At 33.9% G+C, this 23,051-nt stretch overlaps 1 protein-coding gene and 1 non-coding gene across 4 annotated transcripts; both read left to right on the top strand.

The window, feature by feature from the left end:
- The first annotated feature begins 518 nt into the window (after positions 1 to 518).
- On the top strand, positions 519 to 22,593 carry EndoA (SH3 domain containing GRB2 like, endophilin-A). Of its 3 annotated transcripts, XM_018550267.1 has the most exons (12): positions 519 to 578; positions 4,636 to 4,728; positions 13,376 to 13,444; positions 14,330 to 14,546; positions 14,923 to 15,056; positions 15,154 to 15,220; positions 17,710 to 17,810; positions 17,884 to 17,987; positions 18,837 to 18,937; positions 19,746 to 19,838; positions 20,778 to 20,896; positions 21,505 to 22,593. In XM_018550267.1, the coding sequence occupies exons 2-12, from the start codon at positions 4,684 to 4,686 to the stop codon at positions 21,622 to 21,624; spliced, it is 1,170 nt and encodes a 389-aa protein (XP_018405769.1). In that variant the 5' UTR covers positions 519 to 578; positions 4,636 to 4,683; the 3' UTR covers positions 21,625 to 22,593. The 3 variants fall into 3 exon arrangements, with proteins under 3 accessions (XP_018405769.1, XP_018405772.1, XP_018405771.1); XM_018550270.1 differs by lacking the exon at positions 19,746 to 19,838; XM_018550269.1 differs by lacking the exon at positions 19,746 to 19,838 and having other exon boundaries at positions 18,837 to 18,958.
- Positions 11,004 to 11,076, top strand: TRNAY-GUA (transfer RNA tyrosine (anticodon GUA)). The gene has a single exon. It is a non-coding gene; the product is annotated as a tRNA-Tyr (tRNA).
- Positions 22,594 to 23,051: the final 458 nt, after the last annotated feature.

The raw sequence follows: 23,051 nt of genomic DNA, 5'->3' as shown, positions 1-23,051 counted from the left end.
TATGATCATTCTTACAATTCTTGATATTTTATCTGTCGCGCGTTGCGAGATAATATTTTAAGCTTTCTGGAGAACGTCCTACGGAAACATGCGAAAAATTAATTCTCTTCGTGCAGTTTCCTCTCTGGATCCGTCCCTGACGGAAGAGGTGGTTATCGCGAGAGAAAGGGTAGGGAATGGTATCGAAACGTGACGGGGAGAGATGGGGAGAGTACCAGTGGGAGAAAACGAGGAGGGAACGGCGGAGAGCGAGCACGCGAGCGAGAGAGAGAGCGAGAAACCGAGCCGTGGCAGGGTATCGATCGGCCAGCAGACAACTACCCCCTATAGCAGGAGACTTCGCAGTGTGCGAGAGACCGATCACGTATACAAGAGTAGTCAGTGGGGTGCTCTCTCGCGGTGCTCGTGGGCCCACGCGGATCCCTCCTGTTCCTCACGCAAGTAGAGGCCACGCATCCGCTCGCGTCCGTTTCACCGATCCAACATCATCCACGTCGCCGTCCACGTCGGCGTGAGCTAGGGTGTGCAGCATTTCGGGGTGTCCGGTTCGCGCCGGAGGGCTGAGAGCGCTCCGAGAGGTGAGACACGTCCTTGTCGTAATTTGCATTTTGCATTCGTGAACCAGCTATCAGCCGCTACCGCGTTACATTTTGTTATCGTAGTCGTTCCTTCCGTTCCCGGCACGAGAATCGCCGCACTGGCGATTCGGTATCGTGTGTGCAGTGTGGCGCACCACGGGCCTTCCGGAGCGACGTGTCGTCCCGTTCGCGGGCTATGGATGACACGAGACGAGATTGCTGTTGGGTACAGCAAGCTCAGTGATGAGTAGAACTCGCGACGGGGATGTAGTCTACTAACGTGATTGTCTTCATCTACCTGTATACCTATCGGTCCCCTCGCTACATTCCATTTTTATCAGACTGTACTGTAGTTACCTATATTGTAAGCTGTGTTATAGCTCTCTATATTCTGTGCTGTCATCGACGCTACCTAGTACCTACCATACGTAATACTCTTATCCTTTTCAATATCGCGTAACAACTCACAATCTACGTTATAGTCCTTTACATTACGTTTCTACTTATCCTGGCTATTCTTTATTGTTTTCTGTTATTTTTATTGCACATTTTACCTAATCTTATCACTTACGTTTCTTTTCTTACATAAAATTTCTGTTTAAATTTCATTATTCCGGTAGGATTATTCTTCTTTTATCTTTTATGACTCTACATTTTACTATTCAGTACCGTACTGCCATCTACTCTTTCAATATTATGTGTTTTATTACCATTCGTTTATTTATCACTACTGTATAATTCTATTGCTAAGACACAGAATTTAACTTAAGAGTGCAAATACGGCGCTTATCACCTAATGACACAGTCAGCACATTGGTGATCAAATTATTGTGCCGTAAGAAAATCGAATCGGGACGTTAACTGTTGTTGTCAGACTGTGTCAGTAATCCTCCATCTTCCCATGTAGTCGCCCACTTACTCCAAATCTTGTTTTCTTCTCCCCACCGATTTACCTCGAGAATCTTTTGGTTGCGATACCGATGTATGAATATGATCAATTGAACTTTTGTGTCTTTAATAAAACCTTTATCGATTATTACGGATTTAATCCGATCCCTATATGTTCATCTATTAATAAATTGCATTTATTAATATACTTATTAAGAGGATTTCGACGATAAATTGTGGTCAAAGTGTGCCATTCTAAGAGTTCGCCGTACCGACTGCAGCTCTTCTCATTAATGGAGCATTTATTCACTTCAGGGAATTCATCGGCAGCACGTTAACGGAAATCTCGATTCTGCTATTGACAAGAATTACTCAGAAAGAGTTATCGATCGGTGATATTTCTCGATTTTACGAGTGTAAATGTACGTGAAGAGTTTCGACTTAGTTTGCCTTCGGCTAGTTTCGTGAGATTAATTAATTAATCGTATAAAGTTCCGACGACCTTTGCTCGTCGGAATCGCCGACTACTCGGGTCAATTATAGACTCTTTGCGCCTGCTTGTAGAGCTTCTTTAGCTCGATAGGTGTACTTTCTTGTGAAATTCACACTCTAAGGATTTATCCAGACTATTTATAAGAGAAACATGTTGTTAGCTATTCGTCGATTATTCGGTACACATCATCGTTATTCACGTTTGATTGCTACACAGATTTAGCATTTAAACATTTTACATTTATATAGGTTTATTGGACTGAATTTTTAGCTCAGTACGTGGAATGTTGCGCGGGGAATTTATTGATGGACAATTTGCTCTTATTGAAACCTGCCGTGGATTTATAGACATCTCGTTGCTAGAACTTTTCCATTATATTAAAGGTCTATTTCGATGTGCAGAATTCGCACAAAAGAACCATCAACGAGAAATATGTCACGTGTTATTAATCAAGCAAATTTCCTTTAATAGATTTATTCGTTAGATTTTGCGAATAAAATTTCTGTATTGTATTAGACATATTCCATATATGAATTTATCGACTTGCAATATTGCTTTTATTAAGAGGACGCAATAACTCGCTATTGTTAAATTATCCTATAAATTTATTAGTCATAAATTTTTAAAATGCATACACTTCCTCTATTTATATTGCGACATTTTCTGTACGTCTTTCTGAGAAATCGATATACGCAGTTGCATTAATAAGTACGCTTCACTTGCTCTAACAAGATTACTAATATAGATGTACGTTCATTGATCGGGTTATATAAAATGATAAAAGAATTCTATGACTTACAGAGAGAGTCAATGAATATTTATAAATTATATTATTTGATAAGAAAAAGAGAAACACCAAGACTATATAATTATTTCCTAGCTGTAGTTTGTTGGACGAATTTCCAAATTGTCTCGTCACACTACAGTTCTGAGAAATTTATATTTAGAAGTGTATAAAAAAAGGGTTATTTTTATATACTTTGTCACATTGTAACTACAACGTATTGAAGAAATTTTATTGTAATCAAAATTAAATATATGTTATTAGAACTTTTAGCTTTCAAAAGAAATTTTTTATCTCAGCTATGATTAATAAGATATTCATGATTAAATATAGGAAATTGCGGAAAAGTTATAAATTAGGCCGTTAACAATTTACTAAATAGTTTCGATTGTGTTTATTTAAACGTAAGAGTTTTTTAGGCTGTTAAAAATATGAATTCAATGTCAAAATTGATAAATTAATATTAATGGGAGATCTTTTAACATACATTTTTACAAAAATTTGGTTATTTTTTCAGTTTCACCATCTGTTTCTTTTGAATCGATTATTTTAAATAAATTTATCAGTTTTAATATCGGAGTTGTATTCAGCGACTTAAACTTATACTTACATAAATTTAATTAAAAGCTATTTTGTAAATTGTCAATGATCTACTTTTCACAACTTTTCCACGATATAAGATTCCATAAAATTAACCATGAATACGTTATTTTTTAACTATATAGTTGATACTAAAAAATCCTTTTAAGAGAGAACTAAAAGTTCTAACAACATACTTAACCTTTAGTTAGTCGTGCGAAAATACTCACGTCGTGAAACAAAATGACTTGGGGTCACGGCGACCTTATGCGACTAATTAAAGGTTAATTTTGATTGCAGTGGAACTTCTCCAGCATGTCAGATATCGTACTTATGATGTAATATGCGAAAACAATTCTTTTTTAATTTTAATTATAAATTTATCAAAATTGTGACGTGTGATAGCGCAATTTGTAAAATGGATTTGTAATCAGCATTTAAAAATCGTAAAAATAACCCAGTTTTGTGTTCCAGTGTTCGAAAAAAAGTCTTTTTTATTGTATAGTCCATAGATCACTTGTCTTCTATTAAGAAATTATAGATTTTTTATTTAGATGCATGAATTTGATGTTTTTTTTTTATTTTCTCATATACAGAAAAAACGGTTTAGCTGGAAATATCTAAAAATTTAACTACCTACAGATCTGAAAATTTTATTGGGCCATTAAAATAATCATGTAAAACGTGTAAAATGGTTACTAGAACGTCAAAATTTTGTGCTCATCATGTTTAAACGTTTTAATTATTTTGATAGGCTAATAAGATTATCAGATCTATAGCGATATATATATATATATTTATATATATGTAAAATAGCTAAATTTTTACTTTAGCAAAATCATTCTTTTCGTGTACCAAAGGCCTTGGAAGTCACGCGTGAGGGATCTATCGATGCGTCCACCGTTAATAAGAGCACGCATTATTTACTCTCATTAGAGCCTGTTAAGAGGTCGGGTCGGCGGCACGTTGCGACTTACGATTTCACGCGTGTGAGATCATCACGAGACTCACTTACTCGCGGCCATCGCCGTTGCCTCCGCCCGACACCTGTATGGCCAAGCCACACACGAGGCAATCGAGTTACATCAGCGACGAGTCATGCTGGAAAACACGACATACTGTCGATCGATAACATTTAAAATCATCCCATTCGCCTTGGCGAGCAGCCAGCGACCATAAATTCAAAACTTTCGTCCTATTTTTCCAACGCTCGCTCTTTTCCTCTCTTTTTCAATTCTTCTTGTATATGAGTTTCTCTTTCTTGAATTTACACGTGCAATCTGTCTGACAGTCTCGTTTCCGTTTTGTTACAGGTCGGGACGATTTACGTGTGATCCAGGAAACAGCGACACGACAGCATCATGGCGTTCGCCGGACTCAAGAAACAAATCAACAAAGCGAATCAGGTAAGCGTTCGTCATGGAAGCGTCTTATTCCTCTGCAACATGACAATGGATCTTCCCGCTGTACGGGATCAATAATATCTTTTCCGTAGAATAACTAGTGTACAAAGGAAAGTTAAGCTTTCAAAGCAAAGCATTCGAAATAACTTTTAACGCATTGAATTTTTTTCTAATATTGAATAATAAATCAATATGAGGTGCTGACAGAAGGAATTATTGTCCGAAGAATCACCTCGCGTATTTTTTTCTATTTATTGAAGAATTCGTTAATTTCTTCACTGAAAAAAAATTTACTAAATCTTAATACATACTTCTTTGAATAGAATTAAATATTTACTTACAGTAAATATTTACTGCAAATAAATTTTTACTTAATTCTATTTAAATGAATATTATACATCGATAAAAAAATAATAGTTAAATCAAATTAATATCCTTGTATCAAATAAATATGTATTTACATTTAGCAAATATTCACTTAGAACTATTTAGACAAATATGCATTAAAATTTAGTTTTTTTTAACACAGTATTTTAATGGACGTCTATGTTTGTAATATGTTAGTTTGCGTAATTGAAATTCGATTCATCGATCACAGAATTGTATCTTGAGCTCTACTTGTTTTAATGATCTATTCTTATTTAGTTAGATGAAGAGATGCTTTTACGCGTTTATTACTCTATCGATTAATACTTACAAAGAGCGTTAAAGGGAGTATCGCATTAACGATTTTAGCGCGCGCGATTCGTCGATTCGACGTATTCATTATATGGAGCACTGTTGAAAGTTTAATCGTCCATGTTCGTATATCGGGCCATATTACGATGACGTTCGTATATCGGGCTACATTACGCCAATTACCGGCAATGCATTGCTACTTAGGCGTCGAGAACTTTTAATTACCAGTGCGGTTCGTCTCTGCGTTACACGAGGTGTTTTAATGCGATTACGCGTCGTCGGGAAACTCGTGTTCGCGTGTAACGCAGCCAGATTCTCGGTATCACCACGATGTACATACTCCGTGACAGTTAATACAATTGGGAAAGCAAGTAAACATGCTTGATGCGTTCCGAAACTCGAGACTTGAAACGCAGGTTAATTTTGTCACTATGTAAAAATGATATGTTTGTATCAAAATGTTATTATATTTGCTTGAATTATTCTTTATATTAAAATTGATATTTCTGGCATTCCGATTGCCCGACGAATGTATGGGAATTTTGTTATTGGAGACTCAGAATTCGAGGGTTGAAATCTAAGAGCCTGGAATGCGTACAATACAAGAGAGAGAGAGAGAGAGAGAGAGAGAGAGAGGGGGGGGGGAATCTCAGAGAATTACCGCAATACATGGAAAAAATGGCTTTGCTGAAATATAAAAAAATTTAGCTAGATATAGATCAGAAAATAATTTTGGATTATCAAAATAATTATGTAAATGCTTAAATTGATGACAATGCTGCAAAAAGATTTAATATTCTACTTAATTATTTTGATAGTCCAAACAAAATTATTTTCAGATTTGTATCTATACTGAAAAAAAAGATTGGCTGCTGCAGTAAATTAAATGATAAAATATGGCATAGAATTTTTTAGTGACTATAGCAGCCAATTTTTTATTATATCAGCCAATTTTTTGTTGTGTTAACGTATCGGCAATGTTAATATAGGATTTCAATAGGTTAACACAATCAAAAATTGGCTGTTGCAACCAATTAAAAATGCTATGCCATATTCAGCCAATCTTTTCTTTCAGTGTAACTAAATTTTTAAATACTTTAGCAAAATCGTTCCATGTATAACTACATATTTTACATTAACAGGTAAATACATTTTTTTCGAACGTGAATCGATTTTCCGCATTTATATGCTGAAAGTAATGCGTTTTGAAGGATTTATTGGGATTTATTTAGTAGAATATTTTTGAAAGAACTAAACTGTTGATAACGGCTGATGCGAGTTATCATTTGGTCCAGCATGCTATGTGCGGAGAATTTTCGTATCAACTGCAGCCGCGGCATTATCACGCTGTCATGTTTAATCTTGAAATGACGAACAGAGAAACATGGTTGCTGCTGCTCTCAATTGCTAAAGTTTATTCGCAGCGAGAATTGCTGCTGTGGCGAATTGACGGTTAATTGTTAATTGAAAGAAACGTGCTTACAAATCATTTACGTTAATGAAATGAGGTCTCAGTGATTTTCAAAATTACGAGTTTTAAGAGTACAAAGAATCTCTTATAAGAGCAAGAATAGATATTCACAAAGTTTTAGATATTAGTTTAGAGATATAACGTAATAGTAAATTATCTATGTGTTATGGACGTGCGCAAATATCAACGTCCCACTTGTTTGTACTTGAATAAACATGAGTGTAAAAAAACAATATGTAATACTGTTACTAAGCGTACATTTATCAAATGAATGAGAGTTTAATATTAATCGCTATAAATAATAATTATATAAAAATAAAACTTACATAAATAATTATGTATATAAATCTTCATCTTTTTTTTTTTGAAATTATATCACGTAATTACGCAACGTGCTTATTGTGTACCCGCATGCTCTTTGTATCTTTCGGTTAATTTCGCAGTTATTTGCTTTTGACTGTGAAAATCCATATGATGAAAATGTCGGAAATCTCATTGAACATGCGTCATGCGTAACTTACGCTCTAAATACCGTAGAAAACTCAATTATGAAATTCTTAACGTTGACGCGGTGTCAGGCTGTGTATTCCGTGTTAAACGGGACGCGATGCACGCGCTTACATGTCGTGCGAAATTCTACATGCTTATATGGCATTTCTGTCGTGTACATTGTCGACGCGCAATAATGAAAATTACTGCAATTATTCCCATGCTCATAGGTACACGTTAAAGTACTATTCGTGATTATACAAACGCGTCATTTTGTTCCGAGGGGAAATATTGGTAAAAGTTATCGATTCTTAATAATTACTGCGTTTCTGCAATTAATATCGTGCTTTTGAAAAATATAATCCATAAAAGAATTAAATCAGTTGTGACTTTATTATCTATTTTGTAGTTTATATTTGATTTTATCATTTTCTTTTATATTATTATTTTTTTAATTAAAAGAAGGATTAATTCAAAAGTTATTTTATTATATTTATTCTACTCTGTGTCTCATACTTGATTCTATCGTCTTTTTACTTGCAGGATCAACTTCTGTATTATTTTCTATTATATAGAAATATTAGCTGTTGTATTACATTTATATTTTATAAATTTGATTCAGGAGACGTCACGTTATAGATCTTGCTAGAGAGTTGAGCGTTATGTTTTTGCTGAAAGAAAGTTGTGCTAAGAAAAACTCGCAGGTTTTAACACAGTTCCCAAGGGGTGTCCTGCCAGCACGACATGCGTTGGCGGGATGTTATCTTGGCCTTAATTACTGCACTGCAAAGTCCATCGCAAATGCCAAATGAAAATCCATGTCGTCGAGGGCGGCAAGATGTGAGCGACGAGGGTTCGGTCGAGCGAAAAGTGCGCGAGCGGAGTGCGAAACAATGCGAATTATTGCACACGAATGCTCATGGCTATTGTGTAATGAGCGATTTTAAACTATCGACCGTGGTTGGATAACTTCTCGGCGATGCGCAGCCACTGAAATCTTCTGTGATGCGCGATGATGGTAGCCGCAGCTTTTGACCTTTGCGTTCCTAATTGTGTACCTTCGAATATTTATAATAAACGAAAATCATCGATCGGTGCTCCAGTGCGAGATTCGCATTCGAAGTATTCTTTATACACTAACGCGTTATAAGAAATTTTACATTATATGTATTTTGAAACATGAAGTAATCAAAATTTTTCTTTCAATAAAAATTTTGTATTATTAAATTTTTTATTATTTTGCATTAAATCATTGTCAACTTTTATTTCGACTTGTTTTATACGGCCATTTATTTATAATATCGTTATTTATACCATTTATTTATAATATTATTTATTGTGTTTTTTTTTAATTATACGGGATCTCTCCTTAATTTTATTTCATTGTGTGTATTTATGATTTAATGCACGCATCCTGTTAATCTAGAAATTTTTTGAAAAATAGGTTTGACCTTTTATTTAATAATTAAAGTATTGACTAAGCTATTAATTTTGCTTTGAAACAACATAACGATTGATAAATAAATAATTTAACTTTAATAAATGTATTTATCGAGGTAGAACCAGAAAGATTTCAAAAATTAAAAGAGAAAGAGAGAGAAATCATAAGGAAGAAAATTCGCAGATAAATTCGAAAATCTCCATATATTTTTATTTGTGATCTGCATATTTAAATATTTGTAATTCGATATAAATATACTGCGGCAATTTATTTGTGAACACTGATTGGCTATGATTTATTAAAAGCGTTTGCGTACTATCCTTGTACATACTTACGTCTATTTTCGCATATAAAGCGATAGTTCAGCGTTAGTGCGCAAGCAAATAACGCGTATATATATTTACAATATTGCGTCGCGGTAAAAATTGCATGCCTATCTCGCAGCGCAAAAAACCCGGAATCAGACGCACGCACGCGTGTGTATTGTACAAACACGCGTGCTTCACTTTCCGTGCCCTAATTACATTTGCCACGATACCTATATATACGTGGCCGGTGTGTGGGGCTCTAAGTGCACCGTCGTTGTTATGATGTCGCTGTGTTATGCCGCCGCTAGAACCCGCAATATCGCGGATGTCCTGTTCGTCGTTATCGATGTTAGGACGATGGCGAACGGATATTTTTACGACACGATGCTTTTCCGATGTCGTGAACTCGCCGACGATGTTACGGACTGATCGACCATGCGAGCTTTCGAGAGTTATGTGCATCGCTTTTCCTCGTGCTTGCTTGAAATTCAATTCGAACCCGTATGCGCACAAACGAGACATTTAAAGGTACATCGTCCTTGGTAACAAGACTTACACGTGCTCGGCCAGTTGATGGTTATGTAATTTAATAAAAAGCTAGTAACAATTTTACTTTGATAAACACAGCAACTTTTAATATAAGTAAATAATTCAGCTTTAATAAAGTATTTATTAAAACGGAATCAGGCTTTTAAAAACTAAAAAAGGTAGGAAAAGAGAGAGATTTATTTATAAACTGAATGTAAATTATTTGTAAAAATGCCATGTGAAAATACTGTTATCTACAATTGAAATAACATTTGTTATATATATATAGAAACATTTTATAATTGATATAACGTCGATTGATTTTATAAACAATATTTGTTAAAACTAATATAAAAATAATACGAGATTGATACGGAGTGAATAATTTCGCTGCATAGAGATTGGTTAATGCTTGATGTTGAATACTAATAAAATCAATAATATTCTAATAAATACTGAAGTATCCTGTTGCCTCTTTTTTAAAGGTTAGATTTTTTTAACTGGTACTTTTTTTTACCTCGGAGATACAAGTTGTGAATGTACAATTCTAATCTTGATTCAATGTCGCCTAAACGAACATGTCCGTGAAATTCGATACCGGTTAATCTAGTTGTTGCTTTAATTCGAGTTTCCAAAAGTCTCGTACGAGCACAGATGTGCCCGTTGAATGAACCAATTAATTTTTGTTTAGATCGAGACCCTTATCGAATGTATGCCATGGATCTCTTACCTTAAAGGCGTTTTAAAGCCGAAAGAGCGACGCAAGTCTGCGTCGAATGTGTGTCAAGAGTTTTGCAATATACACCGTGGTTGAACCAGTGGCATTAAAATTTAGATCTTACTCAAAGCCGATTGAGTTTTAAGTTTCATTCGTTGCAAGAGTTATGAATCGGATATAAATATCGTTCCTTCAGAGCTTCAATCTCATCGATGACACACACACATACACGTTTTTCCAATTATATTTTTACATTATTCGTTATTGTGGAAGTTATTAGGTAAGCTGATTTCACAAATAGAGTTGATCTTTTAACAGAAAGTATGGAAAATAATTTGTGAATCTTAATAATTAATCCTTGAGTTTAAATCTTTTTTTTTAAATAAATAGAAGAGTAAGATAACTACTTACGTAGATCATTCTCTATTTATTACATTGTTTTGCAATATTAATATTTATGGGTTATTATAAATTTTACTTTAATAGAGATACAAATTTATATATAATTAAATTTCTAACAAGTGTAATAAAACAATTTTAGCAAACATTTTACTACGTTATGACATTATTGCGATATATATCTATTCTATACAATACAAATTTAGTGTAACCATTTTTTTTTCTAAAAAGCTTGAAATTTTAATTGCCTCGGTAGTTTAATTGGTTAGGACACTTGCGCGTAAAGCAAGCGATCCGGGTTCGACTCCCGGCCGAGGTAATATTTTTCGCAATATATTTAAATTATTTTACAGATTTTTAATACGTCATTCATAGACTTTAATATGCCATTCAACGCATTATTAAGATCCAAGATGCAATGAGCATCAAAAAATTGTTAATTTAAATTCACACAAAAATTATAATAGAAGCATTCAATATCCAGCTTGACCGTAAATGGCTTATTCTCAACGGTATTTAAAATTTAAAGTTTTTTCTTGTCATATAGAGGAAATTTATAAATTCTATGATTTCCGTATTTGTACATCAAGGTGATTTTATTCCATTTATGGAGACATCTATCGTAATATGATATATTACAAGCGCGATTCTAAATCGCCGGAGACGGAACGCTCACCGGTGTAAAGCGTGCGACATTGCAAGTGACGTGATGTAGGTCAAATTTACTCCAGGATGGCATTTACTGTGTACGAGTGACGATTATATCTGTGTGCGCATCTCTGGAAATAGGTCATTATTAAATGGGTCAGGGTCTCTCTCTTTCTCTCTCTTTCTCTTTCTCCCTCCTTCTCCTGCGAGTAATCCCGCTTGCAAAGCTCGCCGCTTAGCGCTATTAAATGTATAATATTATTTTGTGTTCTTCACTTTCTTTTCACATGTAATTAATTGCACAGGAACAAAGAGTTATATGGCATTGTATTTACTCGTACACATAAAAGAGTCGATTTTTTCAATAAAATATGACGCTGAAATTTGGTCGGATTTCCTTGCGATTATCAACAATTCTATTTACTTCCAAGATATCCAGTTAAATATTTAAATTTATATGAACGAAATCGAGTTAAATGCGTAAAATGCACTCAGAAGGACTTTTAAAGGACTTGGAAGAGAATATCGATAGAGCTAACTTCATTGTAACTTTCTTCTATTGTTTGTGTTAAGGAAATTTTAAAGTAGAAAAAGCAGAGTAGAGAAAAAAGTGAAAAAGAGGGAAGCAGGAAGAGGAAGGAAGAACATCGTTAACCTAATGTTAATTAATGTTGATCTTGTCTGTGCAATTTAACTTTAAATTTTGCAGCGTTGGTTGCATCAAATTATTTTATTTTTTGTAAGCTTTTTTGTACATCATATATAATTCATTATAAATTGTTATATTTTTTTTAAGTATAATTTATTATAATTTATTATAATTTTTTAGATGATACAGAATTGAAGGTTTGTGTGAAAAATCTAATATTATGCAGATGATTGACAAATTTCGATAATGATAATTATATTAAAATTTATTTATCGGTAAAATATTGAGAAGAATTTTACAAGGTTTATAATATCCCTGTTTTAAATCCGATAATATTTAATTTCACCATTTAACATTTAATACCTCATTGGTTAATCCAATATAATACAAATGATGAAACCCATCGAAGTTTTGGAGTAATCTTGAAGCAAAGGCTTGACATTTATTTAGCAGAAATTACAGTACTTGTGAATTCTCGTATGCCAAGATATTTGACCTATTTTCGCGAGCTTTGGCAGGATGCGTATGCTTTTTCCACCATTGCCAAAGACAATGGGTATTATTTTATATATTGTAGCAGATCGACAGATATTGTTGCAGATATTATTGGTCCATGAAATAATTGTTCCTTTGGTGATATTTTTTCTATTATTAATTGTATATGATTTCCGTGACATTTCTCACAGCTCCTAATTTTGTTTTCGGAAATATATCTTGTTCGAGAAAATCTCCTGCTGCTTTTCAGGACAATCCCAATTTACGATTTTAAATTGACGAAGGCTTCTAAACGTGAAGTATACATAAATTTTCTGTTTTTTTGTTTTTTAACATTTTTATGAGTCATTGCATTTTCCATTTTTGAAAAGAATATCGAATCTTCAGAGTTTAAAACATCTCTATGTACTTATATGCATACAACACACACACACACACACATATTTCTTTTCGATTTATATTTTTTTTCAAAGTTATTTTATTTTAATATATTTAGATAAAGTTTCTTAATTTTTATGACTGGAACAATTTAGGCAATAAACAATTAAATTTCAAACCTGTTATTATTATTATTATACATAAATTATTTATTATAATTACGAAGCATTCTTTAAGATAAAGGATTGAGAAAATGTTAAAGACTTTCGTATTTTATTTAAATACTTGAATAAAGGAGTCTCGAGAAATTTTTGTCAAATTAAATCGATTTATATTTTGTCAAATATGCATTATTCTTTCGCATCTTATTAGATTAAGAATAAAATCGGTAAAGCTTTATTCATTCAAATCTAGATTTTAGGCTAAGGATAACGAATTTCTCTTGCAGTACATGACAGAGAAGATGGGCGGAGCGGAGGGAACGAAGCTCGACGTTGATTTCGTGGATATGGAGAGGGTGAGTAGTGTATTTTCGTACGTCTCAAGTGTGTGAAAAGAAGCGTCTTTCACATTTTTGAACAGTTCCTTTGTGAGGATGTCAGGAAAGAGATGACTAACATGTTCTATCTACTGATATTATTACTATATTTCAAAGATTTTCCCCGCTTTTTTCGGCTCCTGAGGATCTTATTAATCTTTTAAAAGTGCTTTTATGACGCTCTTTTTATATTTGAAGCCAGAAGTTGTGAGATTGACTGTGTTATATATAAAACAAAGTTCTAAAAAAACTTTTTACTGTCGGCTTCTTTCTTGAATACTTTGCTTTAACGTAGATGACGTGATACAATTTTTTATCAAGAATTGTGTTTGCAAATTCCTTCTTTGTAATCACTTTTAATTCTTTGATTACTACTATTCTTTGTGTACATTCTTATATTATTAAAACTGATTTTAAACACCGATAGTAATTTAGACATATAACACAAATCCTTGAAGAGATTATTTTTATAGAACTTTTTAAAGCAAAAATACGAAGATGAAAATTAAACTGGATATATTTATTCTTACAAGAAGAATGTTTTTTTTAGAGGTATAATGAAATAAATTTATTTAATATAATTATAAAAAAATGATAAAAAGCTTAATTCTATAAAAGAGTTAATACTTTCGAAATTTATTTGCTAAAAATTTATTATTAAATTTCACAGAGACATATTAGGTATTTTGAAATTTTTCCAATAAATCACTTTATTTGATTATATACTCACTTATAGAAATATCGAAGATCGATAAATATAATACATATCGCGAATAAAGCTTTATATAGAAATTCTTCGCATTCTTGTCGAAATAAACTGACAAGACATACGAAGGATTCACAGAAACACGTCATTATCCATAGAAAACAGACGTCACGTATGAGCTTGTGGAGGAGCTACAGATGAAGACGAAGGAGTTCCTTCAACCAAACCCAACAGCAAGAGCGAAGATGGCTGCAGTGAAAGGTATCAGCAAGCTCAGCGGTCAGGCAAAGGCGTCCACTTATCCTCAGCCGGAAGGTGTACTTGGCGATTGCATGCTCACTTATGGCAAGAAAATGGGCGAAGACAGCATTTTCGGTACATACTTAAATCCAACGATTGCGTTATTCTTGAGAAATTCGAACCTCGAAAATCTTCTTCCGAATAGAAATTGTCCTTTAAAATTATTTTTGCGATGATTATTGCGGTAATTATTTTTACTCGTGTTAAAATTTTATTCCATATATCATATTCATAGATTTTATTTTTCATAAAATTATTCTCTTTTATACGCAACAATTGTTCAGAGACAAGAGACGTTATTGTTTCAGATAATTAAAAAAATTATTTTACACGAGTTAGGTGTTTTTGTGTCGAAGTTTGTTCTTACGATTAAAAAAAGCGAGAAATATCGAGGATCGATAGGTCGTATTGTCTCACCTTATCTGCTACCCATTTTTATCAATCCTTACAGCCCAGGCTCTCATTGAAATGGGCGAAGCCATGAAGCAGATGGCAGACGTGAAGTATTCTTTGGATGATAATATCAAACAGAACTTCCTCGAGCCACTGCACCATCTGCAGATCAAAGATCTCAAAGAAGTGATGGTATGATTCGAAAAGTTGTGTACAGTTGCGCTCGAGACTGGGCGCTGTCTCTTCACAATCTTCACGCGTTCGATCTTTTCCAATTTGTTGATTTCAGCACCATCGGAAGAAACTGCAAGGCCGTAGACTGGACTTTGATTGCAAGCGAAGACGCCAAGCAAAAGGTATGTTGAGGTTTCCCGCATGTTGCCCTCGCTTCTCGTCCTCTCGTGTTTCCGCGCTCCTATTGATTTATTTAGCCGCGCGCTCGCGGCCCGTCGTCGCGCGTGTCCTTGCACGAACACGTCCTCGTCGCTCGCGATGTCCGTGATTCGAAGAGTTGAAATAAAAACTGCGACGGAGCTATAACGCGAGTAATGAGGCTGGACGATTGTGTTTCCGACGCGGGGAGCGAAACTAGAACCGCATGATTTTCGCGAAACGGCGGGGTCGTAAAAGAAAACGCGGAAGGCGATATTACCGGGCTCTAATAGCGAAAGGTCACAGTTACAAAAATTGTTCCTATTAAAGAGATAAAAGTGCTGTGGCCGAGGCGGAAATTATTTTCTTCGAGAAAAACTTGAGTTACAAGATGATCATTTTTGAAAAACTTAGGTATAGAGAAAATGATGCGCCGCTTTATGTAACAATAAAAGGCTAGCAATTGCAGAATTGTCACTTTTGAGCAACGACGCTTTTTATATTTGTAATTCTTTTTTCTAGGAACTATGTACTTAAAAAGATATTCATAAAAATAAAAGTTTAGAAGTTTTTGGAGTTTTTTTCTCATCTTTGTGAGTCATATTTATATCTTTTTATATCTTGTACTATGTAACTTTAATCTTGTCAGATACTTTGTTATTTTTACCATATAAAATTTCAGTATTGTTTATTATTATGTTGACAAACGATTCGCTTTGATAACTATATCGTTTTTCCGCTCTCAAGATTTCCATACAATTTCCATTTTTATTGTTTATTTATACTTCTATATATATTTTACATCTTGTACTGTGTAATTTCAATCTTGTTTGATACTTTTTTATTCTTGCCAGATAATTTCAGGATTGTTTATTATTACACAAACGATTCACTTTGATGACTATATCGGTTTTACGCTTTCAAAATTTTTAGACAATTTCCATTTTAATTGTTTACTTATACCGTAATGGACACATCTGTGAATTTTCAAGCTCTTTACGAAAATAGCTTTATTTTCCATTGTTAGCATGTATGTGGGAAAATAGAAATATGTTTCATACATGATTCGCTCCCTCAGAATAGGATTATCACAATAAAATCGTTGCATGAATAGATGCAAATAGGTACAATTTTTTTGCAATAGAAAGGAGATTTTTTACTCGCATGCTGCGTTGCATGAGCACGATGGAATAGAATCACAAATCAGTGCTATAGTGTGGACTCGAAAGTAGGGCGCGAGAAGAATACTTTTCTTTAATGTGCGTTTTATACAAAGAAATTATTTTTTTTTGTTATATGATTAGCTCGCTTACTGCATTACAGCCATTACTAAAGATGCAAAAAAATGTATACAATAATTTTGACAAGGGAGTTGTATTCTACCGTTTATATTATATAAATATTACGTGCAATATTTATAATTATAAAAAAATAATAAAATACTATGTTAATTTATTATATTAATTATATAATATTTGACAAGAATAACACATTGCGTATAATAACAACTGTTAGATCCAAGTCTCTGTTAAAATTTAAAGAACTTGAGCATAATATTTGTAAATTACTTTGAATTTTTAATTTGTTCAGAATAATTTTAATAGATAACTGGATTTAATATATACTTTAATAAATAAATAAATGCCGATATGTGTATAACTCAAATTAAATTGACGTTTTTATTATCTAGCAGAATTTTACATTCAATAATAATTTTTGTGAGTTTTATACGTACATCTCGTTTTTACGCTTTTCGAACTTGTTAATACATTGATACGTTTTCCACCGCGATTCTTTTTGTGTTATCTGCTCCGAATGAATTTGCTTTTCGCTTTTTGCTGATAATCGGTGTGCTCTGTCTGTTTTTCATTGGGCAACCGCTTAATTATTAGCGACTGGGAAAAGATCCGTCAGTCCGCATTTTGGAAGTCCTGCGCGATTGGGCATCTCGTCGCCATATACTGGTATGACTTCCATTGTGTGCTTAGGAGCTTATAATTTTATTACATATTGTACTCCCATTGTGTGCATACATTTTCTGAAAAATTTCCAAATAAAAAGAATTTAGAAACTACTTTGAACTTGCGTAAAATTGAAAATTGAAATATTTTTGGACTTTTTACATAAATATTCTTGAAAATTATTTTTGAACACTCTCTAAAAACTTTTTAATTAGATATTTGTATTAAATATATTTTTATCTTTTAGATATCTTTCAACAATCTAAAAATTTAAACTACTTTACCGCTTATGCGTTGTTGCTAGTTTTAGAAATAATTAGAAAAGATAATTTTATTAAAGTCACGACACTTAAACACGCTTCTTTGTGACATCGGAAATACATTTGCGCGCTCGTAGAACGAATTACGCTTTCTTGTACCCGTTATATTGTAAGTGTTTAGATTTAGGAAATGAAGCAACCCAGTAGTGCAACCTTTTTAATTTCGTTGGCGGGGCAACCGTTTGCGAACAGGTTCTCACGTTTCAGACGAGGAGATTCGTCAAGCTGAAGAGAAGTTTGAGGAGAGTCTCCATTTGGCACAGATGGGCATGTTCAATCTGCTGGAGAACGACGTGAGTCGTCGTCATTAGTCCGAAATGTTACGTGATGCGTACAGATCGAGATTCTTATGACGTTCTTTTGCAGGTCGAACAAGTAGCACAATTGGCAACTTTCAGTGAGGCTCTTCTTGAATATCACCAACAGTGCACCGAGGTCCTCAGAGGATTGACGGAAACACTCTTGGAAAAGTATGTCTGATTATATGCAAGTTGTTAGCAAAATCGATGCTGAATGTATCGATACGAAATCTATTTCCATGATTTAAAAAAAATGCGTATTAAAAATAGATATACTTATATCTTTAAAAGTAATATACATGTATATTTATTTCCTTTTATCTTATAAATATCGCTATAAATTAGAATATTCATTTTCTTCATAAAACACGTTATTATATTTTTTTTATAACTAAATAAATAAATATATTAAAATTGTGAAAAAGTTGAAAGATAAGAGTCAGCGTAGTAGGTACTACGTGTGCAAGTTTATGTTTAATAAAATATACTTATTTGAAATTACATTACTAATAAATTACATTACTAATAAGTTTGTACGTTCAGCTAAACTTAGAATTACCTTCAGCGAGGAAAAAAATACATGACCCACGCTATATATGTATCAAACTGTGAGATAAAGTTACTTTTAGATTTCCAGAACGATTTTTGTTCTAAAAATTGCCAAATAATGCAACTTTTAGTTTTAGAACTCTAAAAGTGATTTCATCTCAGTTTTTTTGGTAGGGTAGGGCCATATATTTTTTCTTTGCTAAAAATGATTCGAAGTCGAATCGTACGAACGATTTATTAAGTAGTATAATTTCAAATAGATTTTATTGAACATATACTTGTATATCGCGCTGATATTCTCATATTATTCCACAATTTTTAATACATATATTACTTTTTCGAAAGTTCTATTTACTTTTGTATTTAAATAAATAAATCAATCTCTTACGTTAGAGAAGATAAAGATATTGAATGACTGAACAATCCTTTCCTCGGGTAATGTTGTCTACGAGTAAATGTTTTGCTCTTTAGGAAAGAAGAGGCCCTAAATAGACCAAAGATGGAATTTGTGCCGAAGACACTGGCGGATTTGCACGTGGATAGTGGATTGCCGACGTCGGACCATATGAACGGTGGGAACTTCTCTCTTCACGGTAAAACGCATTTCACAAATACTCCACTACACTACGCGATGACGTTCGGGTGGTTTGGCTGTTTATCTGTTTCTTGTTTTTTTTCTTATTCTCTTTCTCTCATGCCAGGGGGGTGTTTACGTTCTATATTGACCAATATATATACGTACAATGCATTCTCCTGTCTCTCTTACCCTGTATGGAGCGCTTTCCGGTAAAATTCGGCGAGATGTGTCCAATATTCTGTGTTTTTTTTTCGCACGTGTACAAATTTCGCACTTGTCAAAACTGGATGGAACAAGTCACTGAATTTTACCTCCTGAAATATTCGTTTACGATATAAATGAAGTATTTTTTTTCGTTATCTTTTATAAATTGAATATTTGAACCTCCCGAGACGGAAATTTTAATTGAATAGTTGACTTTATGCAAGCTGCATTTCAAGAAAAAGAACACTTTTTACATTTATTGATACATTTCAAAATGAACGAACAAGTAAGATTGAGGAAAATAAAACCAGATTTAGAAATTCCAATTTAAATCAAGTTTACTTGAGAAGAGTTAACGGAACGATGTTCGATTAGTTCTCGTCGAATAAATCTCCGCGGATCTGCTAAATAGACGTTCATTGTTCTATCTATCAATTACGTATATCGGACGTTAATCCCTTAAGGATCGATCTCCGCGATTACACGCGAAATACACGCACACACGGTACACACGCTCACTGTCACATCATCCTATTCTTCCTTTGATTGTGCTGTATGTATAATGTGGCATACCTGTCTGTCCTTCTGACACAATGTAGGGGCAAGTCGGTCCGGCTCTCCGACTCATGCGGACGGGAAGCGCTCGCAGCTCGAGCTATTTCCGGCCGGAAACCCGCCACAATCTACCAATGGTAAACTTTGCATGGGGGTTTCCTCGTCTCTCTGTCCGGCAAACAAACGAATTCCTTTTCGAATCTGTCGAGGGCAGTTGCACCAACTGTTGCGTCATTAAGGACGCCGTAACTATCTAAATTTCTCACTCTATCTAATAATGATTCAGAAATAGATATTGAATTTCACATCATGATTAATAATAATCGGAGCTGTTGGTGCGATTGATCCTGCGGAATTCTCTTTCATTTTTCTTTCAATGGGATTCTCTACCGCTTTCTCGTATATAACAACGCTGATCACCTTGCACGTTTATTTAGATGTCTTGCCACTCTATGCTGTAGAAGAGGGATTGTGTTAAATAGATTTTAAGTGATTGAATGAAATACAAATTGAGCAAGAGGGAATATAGTGAATTTATAAATTTTATTAATTGTTGTATTGTAAATTAAAAATAGATGTATTTGGATACATTTTAGACCAGAAGGTGCAGCAATTTTTTAAATAAAAATATAATCTTCTTCATATTTTAATTTGATAATCTTTTTCAGTCCAGAAAAAAATTTTTGAAAGATCATGCTTTTTCCTAAGATACTTTAAATTTACCAATATTTATTTGAAATTAAGATAATTGTCTCCTTCTTGCTATAACGGTTTTAGTTAGCTCACACAGCTTCCATTGATGAGTAAACATTAATTTCAGAAGCTTACTTTTATTCTCGAGTATATTTTCAGCGATGTTATTTTACTTTCGCAAATAGAAAGAAATCGACATTACACACCGCTGCTTTGTGCGACACGATTTTTCCGCGCAAGATGGTTCACGACTATACCAGATTGTTAAATGTGTAGTTTGTGAACGTACGCGATGCAACATGCAGTCACACTGTGACGTGTTTTTTTACGTCATATTAGCGAAGTTTTTAGTAGTTTAGCACACTCGTGCCCACTATTTTCAGCTTCACCCTTGCCCTCGCCGAGCAAATCACCAGCGAGAACGCCGATAACACAGAGAACGCCTTGCTGCACAGCCCTGTACGACTTCGAACCTGAGAATCCTGGGGAACTTGGATTTAAGGCAAGTTTACGATTATTTGTCAAGAACTTAAGCAATATAGTTTAAAATATGCAGACACACAATATAATATATTATATTCTTCAAATAAATATATTATAAAGGATGCCTTATTAAATGATTTTTTCAAAGATCTTTTATTATAAATCTGATTTTATAAATGAAATAAAGTTCATAGTGTATAAAATCTTAAAGCTTATTTTGTATATTATGAACTCAATTCCATTTTTTGTTTCTATTCCTTTGATTACCAATACCGAACTTTCGTAACTATTTTAACCATTTTTCTTAATCCTTAGTACGCATGATGGGTCATTTGTATCCTGTACATTTCTTTAAAAAATTAGAAGCATTTGGTTAAATAATAATTTTTATTCTTTTCTTTTTTTTTAAATACATAATCTTAAATATTTTCTAAATATATTAAAGTATATATATAAGAATCAGTTAATTATTTTTTATATTTGTAAAAGTTAAAATTAATCCTGATATGAACGATTCATCGTGTAGAAAAGGACTGAAAAATCATCATGTGTACAATGGATTAAACTTCGGATTCTTTTTAAAGGCGATTAACGATTTATGCATAAACGATCTCATCTTCTTTAAAGGAGAACGACACGATCACCTTGACCCAGAAGATCGACGAGAATTGGTTTGAGGGCAGTCTGGACGGCCGCACCGGTTACTTCCCCGTGACCTACGTGCAGGTCGTAGTGCCATTACCCTAAGAGGACGCCGCGCATCTCGAAGCCAAAGACCCAGCGTATTCGTTCACTAGCGTCTACCATTACAGGATTACTCTACTCTCCAGCTAGCCTAAAACCTAGACGACCTTTCGACGACCTATCTTTATCTATCTATTGTCACTTATGTTGCGATTTCCAGCTTACGTCCAAGACACGATCCCGAGTTTCTCTAGACTTTTCTCCCCGCCTTCTACACAGAGACCCCCTTTCCCCTCCCTGCAGACCCAAGAATAGACCTCTGTTACGCATGTTAATGTACATATATAATGTTATAGTGTATTTTATCGACGTAAGGATCTTCGCGCGCGCAGAGATACACACACATACACATGAATGCATACCCAGGAAGTACGTGCATAGATACATACAGACATATTATACATATATATACAGATACAAACGCGTAAATACCTATGTTAATATATACACACACATATACAGACATACAACACATCAAAGTACCTACGATAGCAGTTCACTGTCAAGGGCGGCTCTCTCCTCATCTCTACTTTTCTACATTTTATCTTCCATCTCGTCGAGATGCTTTCGGGATATTTTCAATACAGTTCGAGTGCACAAAGGAAGAAATTCGAGCCTAGCGTGAATCGATTTATGGTGGAGCGCGAATTTTCCGATAGTTCCCTCTGGCATTTAATTAATTTTGCCACCGAAAGTGTCGTATCGTTCCGATAACGAACCGATAACTCGGCACTCGTTTGCTTTGTTGCAAGCTATACGTCGCCCAGATATTATGTATCGCTTGTGGATTTTGGATCGGGGTGAGATTACTCCAGTCAATTGAATTCGTCGTTAAGGTAAGTGGAAGCTTTTAACTGTAGCATTCATTGTTGAAACTAGTGTCAATTCTGATTAGATCTCTTTTCTTAATATCATATTATTAATATTAATACCATTAATATAATTATTAATATAATTATTAATAGTATTAAAGACGCGCGGAGAATAGTTGGAATTACTAATCAGCACTAAATATTTCGATAAAATGTTAGTTATTATCAAAGAAGTTATTAGCTTCCAATATAAAAGACATTATTGAAGGATCTTGAGATCCTTTTTTGACTGTTGTATTTTTTATTGTTACATATTTAGTTGTTAAGAGTGAATTTTAATACGACTGGAGCAATCTTACTCCGTTCTATTCATTCGTTCTCCTTTTGCAAAGGATTCTCGGTCACTAAGCCGCGTAAGTTTCTTTATGACTCTCATTTATCATGTTAATTAAGCGCACGGCTTTCCTTGTGAGAGTTTGATCATTCAACTGCGGCACGTGTTTTGGCGTTGGTACGCGCGATACAGCAAACTCGTTACTCGTGTAATGTACTCGTATAATAATAATGTTATTGCAATTCGTGTTTCCATTCCTCAGTCGACTGATTGTCGTTCGTTTG

The sequence above is a fragment of the Cyphomyrmex costatus genome, unplaced genomic scaffold (genome assembly GCF_001594065.2).
Source record: "Cyphomyrmex costatus isolate MS0001 unplaced genomic scaffold, Ccosl1.0 scaffold97, whole genome shotgun sequence".
Taxonomy (NCBI): Eukaryota; Metazoa; Arthropoda; class Insecta; order Hymenoptera; family Formicidae; genus Cyphomyrmex; species Cyphomyrmex costatus.
This window is presented reverse-complemented; position numbering and strand designations above follow the sequence as displayed.

Bases quoted from the DNA above. Each gene is read 5' to 3' on its own strand.
- EndoA (XM_018550267.1), top strand. From the start codon at position 4,684: ATGGCGTTCGCCGGACTCAAGAAACAAATCAACAAAGCGAATCAG. The intron at 17,811-17,883 runs GTGAGTCGTCGT...GTTCTTTTGCAG, and splicing joins TCAATCTGCTGGAGAACGAC to GTCGAACAAGTAGCACAATT. The intron at 18,938-19,745 runs GTGGGAACTTCT...GACACAATGTAG, and splicing joins GACGTCGGACCATATGAACG to GGGCAAGTCGGTCCGGCTCT.